The sequence below is a fragment of the Mus pahari genome, chromosome 4, assembly GCF_900095145.1.
Source record: "Mus pahari chromosome 4, PAHARI_EIJ_v1.1, whole genome shotgun sequence".
Classification (NCBI taxonomy): domain Eukaryota; kingdom Metazoa; phylum Chordata; class Mammalia; order Rodentia; family Muridae; genus Mus; species Mus pahari.
Genome location: NC_034593.1, coordinates 27,496,246 through 27,501,512, shown reverse-complemented (window position 1 = coordinate 27,501,512; position 5,267 = coordinate 27,496,246). Strand labels below are relative to the sequence as shown.

Here is a 5,267-nt window from a genome sequence, read left to right as displayed (position 1 = left end):
GTGCAGGCATGTGGCTGTAACCCCTGTGAGGTGCAGGCATGTGGCTGTAACCCCTGTGAGGTGCAGGCATGTGGCTGTAACCCCTGTGAGGTGCACGCATGTAGCTGTAACTCCTGTGCTAGAAAGGCAGAGGCAGGAAGATCTCAGGGCTTGCTAGCCAGCCAGTCTAACTGAATTGCTAGGCTCCCAGTTCAATGAGAGACCCTGTCCATAAATAAGAAGGGTAGCTGATTGAGAAAGACACCTGACATCAACCACTAGAGTACGGGGTGGGGGAGGGGTGGGAATGTCACAGAGACAGTAAGAGACAGAAAAAGACACAGAAGCAGAAACAGAGACAGGAGAAACAGAAAGTGACCACCAACAGGACCGTAATTCCTCTCTAGCTGCCGTAATTGCTTCCAAGCCCTGGGTTCAATCCCATGCTCAAAGCATGGCTAGGAAAATAAAAAAGGGGAGGCAGCCTATAAATCGGGATGCCTCATCCCTGTCACTAGAGACAAGAAGACAGGCTAAGACAGAGTATAGTGTGCACACTATTGATAATTATCTTACCTAAAAATATTTTGGAATTCCTCCTTTTGGGTAAAGCTCCACCAGAGGCTCCGCTTACCTTCTGAAAAGAAAAAGGAACAGATCATTAAATACATACGTAAAATGCAGTCCAATACAAAGGGTGTGGCCCAGAGTTCTCCAGAGAGGACAAGAGGAAACATCCTCGAGACTAGAGATGTTGGGAGAAGCAGAAACTGGACCTGGAGCCGTGCAGACACTAGTTGCTGGGTTGGTTGGCTGTTTTTCATTGACTTACAAAGCAATCCCTCCTGGAAAGGAAGAACAAACCAGAGAAGGAGACAAAGCCGATTCTGGTGGTCCTTGCTCCCTCCTGGGAGAGCTGGAGTCCATTATGAGGAGCAGACTTGGGAAAGAAAATTGTGCTGAGCCATCTGTCCCCTTGCCTACACAGGGCTTCTCAGGGCTTGTCCCTAGGTACGTTCAACTGTAACTGTTCAAAGATTTATTGACGATTAATATATAGTCACTGACATTCTGATCATCTGAAAATGTAAATCGGCCCAACTAAATGTTTTTGGAGAACCACCAGAGAGCTTGTTGCCATGCCAAGTGTCATATGTTCCCCACCGTCAGTGGGAGTCCTCGGCAGCAACCATCAAAATGCTTGCACGGTAGCAGTTGAATAGGGTTATATAGCTTTTTTCATTTAGTCTATTTTCATACAGCATGTCTTCTTGGCTATTAGAGAAGAACACGGATTCATTGTAAGCAGGGTCTGCCCCAGGACCTTTCCACACAGCCACGGGAGTCAAGGCCATGTTGTACACTCGGTATTTCTCTCTCACTTGCTTGTCCTGGGAGTCCTAAGTGTGCTCCCCCACACTTTATTATTTGATGCTGAAAGTCACCCCTCTTAGTTATTTTCACATTGTTTCAATAGCTTCTACTATGGGTTTACAGTTGTCCTCACAGAAATCTGAAAGTTACAGAACACTTAGCTCAAAGATGTGTCTCTCCAAACTCTAATGCCAATTGTCCGTCCCCTTAGAATCCCTCCCCTCCATGACAAACACTGTACACTCTTTTCTCTACAGACATCTGTGGTCTTCTTCCATCTCTACTTCTGCATGATGGAAGAGGAAAATGAGAAAGAGGACCTGTGTGGAGACTGGCTGAATGTGTGTCGTTCCCTGATAGTAGCTTCAAACAGTAGACTCAGATTAAAATATGCCATACGGGGGGGGGGGGTAGAATAGGACTTACAACTAAAGAACACTGCCCTTGCACCTCTGGCAGAGCTCAAGCACGGAAACTCCTTTCTTAGCAAATAGCACCGTGCCCATCTGTCAGGTTCAGTGTGTGACCAACTGAACAAACCCAAGGTTCTTCTCCCAAAGAACTCACCAACACAGAGGGCAACTGAGTGCAGGCAGAAAGCAAATGGGTTATGGGAAGTACTAAGGGAAATCTAAGAGATGGAACAATTAATGGAGGAAATGATTGGCTTATCTGGAGGTAGAGGTAAGATGGGACTGATCATGGAGGAAGAGCATTGGACCTCAAATATAGAAGATACTTAGTAATAGAATGGGTCAATGATGGATGGATGGATGGATGGATGGATGGATGGATGGAAGATGGAGGGAAGAATGGGTGGGTGGGTGGGTAGGTGGTAGTAGGTAGGATAAATGGGTGAATGGTTTTTTGTTTGTTTGTTTATTGTTTGTTTGTTTTTGAGACAGTGTTTCTCTGTGTGTGGCCCTAGTTGTCCTGGTGGAACACTCTTTGTAGACCAGGCTGGCCTCAAGCTCAGAGAGATCTGCCTGCCTCTGNCTCCTGAGTGCTGGGATTAAAGTCATGTACCACCACCCTTGGCTTATCAATGGATATTTTTAACTACAGAGAATACAACAGGTGAAAGAGAAATGAAGACATAAGTAGATTACACACACACACACACACACACACACACACACACACACATGCAGAGAACACAGGTACACAGGCACTAAGGTACAGTACATTCCAGGAAGGAGAAATAGCCATGTGGAGAACACAAATTTGGTGCAGTGAGAAAGGGTTGAAAAGACTGTGTGTCCCAGTCGTGAGCCAAAACATAAAGCTCTGTGTTTCTGTGTTTAAAGAAAGGAAGATTACTCAGCAAGTTACAGGACACGTCTACCACGGGAACACGGAACACTAAACAACAGCATCTGGGTTGGTGGAGATTGGATGGACTTCAGAGCTGTGTGGGAAACTCAGGTAACAAGACCTGGTTACCAGCAAGAGCCACAAGAAAATCAACCCCTGCACCCCGCCCAAAAAAAAAAAAAAAAAAAAAAAAGTGTCTTGCTCTCTGGAACTCACAAGGAAGAGCAGGGCTGGCAGAAAGGATGCCATGTGTACGCAGCCTAGCATGCTGAACCTGCGGAGCTTCTGAGACGCTGAAAAGAAAACCAGAGGTCGGATTTGGACGGCCCAATCCAGTTCTGGGAAGCGGTTGATCCGGAAGCCTCCACTTAGAACAGCCAAACAAGGCCATGGAGAACACAGGAAAATGAGCACGCCCAGAGACGGAAGGCAGGCTGGTCATACAGCAGGCATCCGAGGAAGGGCAGGTAACTAACAACTAACTGCAGGAAGGGCCTGAGCTTCAAAGGAAGAGAGAGAAGACAGGGATGGGTGATGCCAGAGACAGGATGCCGAGAGGCCGTCTCAAATCTTCAAACTCCTAGATCATAAAGTAACCTCAGACCTAAACCGTATCCAGCAGGTGTGGCAACCAAGCTGTCACCGACAGTTCCAGAAATCCATAGCATTACACAGTCAGATGCACTGCGAGGTCCGGAGCCCTGAAAGGGGTCACAGCTGCGTCTGGGAGGAAAGGGTGTCAAAGAGACTTCAGTTGAAGATCACAATCTAGCTACAACAGGATGGAAGGAGAGGGGCCCTTGTATGGACTGTTCTGTTTGAAGACCGGAGGAAAGAAGCTAGACCCAGACAAGGGAACGTGGAGTTAAGCAGAGTGGGTTCCCCAAAGCAGGGGCAATTGGGACCACAAAGAGATATATGCAGCTTTCTGTCAGGGTGAGGGAGAAATGGATGAAAACCACAGGCAGGCAGCTTTCAGGAAGTGTGAAATATGTCCTATGAATTACTAACACAGTCACGGGTCCCTGCAGACTATGTAGAGTCCAAGGCTGAACACAGTGACTGAGCACTACCTGGGGCAAGCAGCTGGCGATCAGTGGCCACTCGGAGGAGCAGAGGAGCACAGAGCAAGCTAAGGGGCCTGACGGAAGGCTGAGACCAGGATGCTGGTCCTGTGTGGCCGAGTATTAGACACTCTCTCCCCTCCTCTCCTCAAAGGCTCTTGTATTGTAAGCGTGGCCCTTTGCATGGTATTGGGCAATGGTGAGAACTTTAAAACAGAGGCAAATTGGACTATTTGGGTATATCCTCAGAAGGAACCGTGGAATCCCCATCTCTCTCTGACTTTCTGTTTCATAATGTGACTTCCACACACACAGAATCTGCCATCCATGGGCCCTCCATGGGGCTACCAGAATCCAATGCTCTTTGGATTTCCAGAGCCTCAACTATAAGGTAAATAGATCTCTTTCTTTATAGCCTAGTGTGTCTCATTACTCTAACACAAAAAGGTCTTATGTTATCCCAAACCCCACAGTGGTGGGAGAGTTCCGGCATTTGTGTAGGGAAGCATCAACGCATCAACTGGCTAACATCTGGAGTGCTGTTAAAGGCAAGGGTCAGTTAAGGAGACTGCTGTTGATACAGTGTTCTAAGCTATGAGTCATGACAGGCAAGCTGAGCAAGAGACAGGCCCAGAGGCCTGGCGCCCAGAGAACAGCAGATCAAAATAGGAACACACAGGCAAAAGGGCAAAAACGCGTGGGGGGGATTGCCAAAGACGGAATCGCTGAGGTAAAGGCGTAGACACAGAATCACACAAATGAGGTCACCAGCAGGACACAATGCCACCGTCGCCTCTGTGACCCTGAGCAGGTAAAGTCTCTCGGCCTCCATTTTCATTTCATCCCTTAACACTAAGATGTGAAGAGACTGGAACTTTATAAGAATCTCAGATCCCAACAGAAGAAACATGTGCGTAACACACTATCAGGACAAAATTAAATGATTTCAAAGCTTATCTTTGACACTGTGATTTCTTGGGAATACCAGGTAGGGTAACATGGGAAATGAAGTAAAATTCAAATCAGAATCAACTATTTAGAAGATCCAAGATGTTTTGTAAATTATTAGAACTCTATAAGATGGATACTTGAAAACTAATATCAATAATTAAATAAATCTGCAATAAAATAAAATAAAAGTGGTAACAAAAGTAAGGGCCCAGAGATGGCTTAGTGGGCAAACACACTTGCCATAAAGACCTAATGACCTGAGTTTAATTCCAAAAACACATGGTAGAAGGAGAAAACTCACTTGCAAAAGTTGTCCTCTGACCTACACACGCACGCACACACACACGCATGCACGCACAGACACACAACATGCACACACAGAGACACACACATGCACACACACATGGACTTCGATTGAGAATTGTCACCATAGGCTCGTAGATTTGAATGTTTGGTCCTGTGGAACTGCTTTGGAAAGGGTTGGGAAGTGTGACCTTGTTGGAGATGTGTCACTGGGAATGGGCTGCCCAGTCAGTCTCTCTCTCTCTCTCTCTCTCTCTCTCTCTCTCTCTCTCTCTCTCTCTC

At 46.7% G+C, this 5,267-nt stretch overlaps 1 protein-coding gene across 1 annotated transcript in view; it reads right to left on the bottom strand.

Annotated features, from left to right (window-relative positions):
- The window catches only part of Usp13 (ubiquitin specific peptidase 13), a 105,147-nt gene that overhangs the window by 75,646 nt on the left and 24,234 nt on the right, over positions 1-5,267 (bottom strand). Inside the window, exon 3 of the mRNA XM_021196023.2 lies at positions 556-616. Within this exon, the coding sequence (XP_021051682.1) occupies positions 556-616 (61 nt within the window). The remainder of the gene's footprint in view (positions 1-555; positions 617-5,267) is intronic.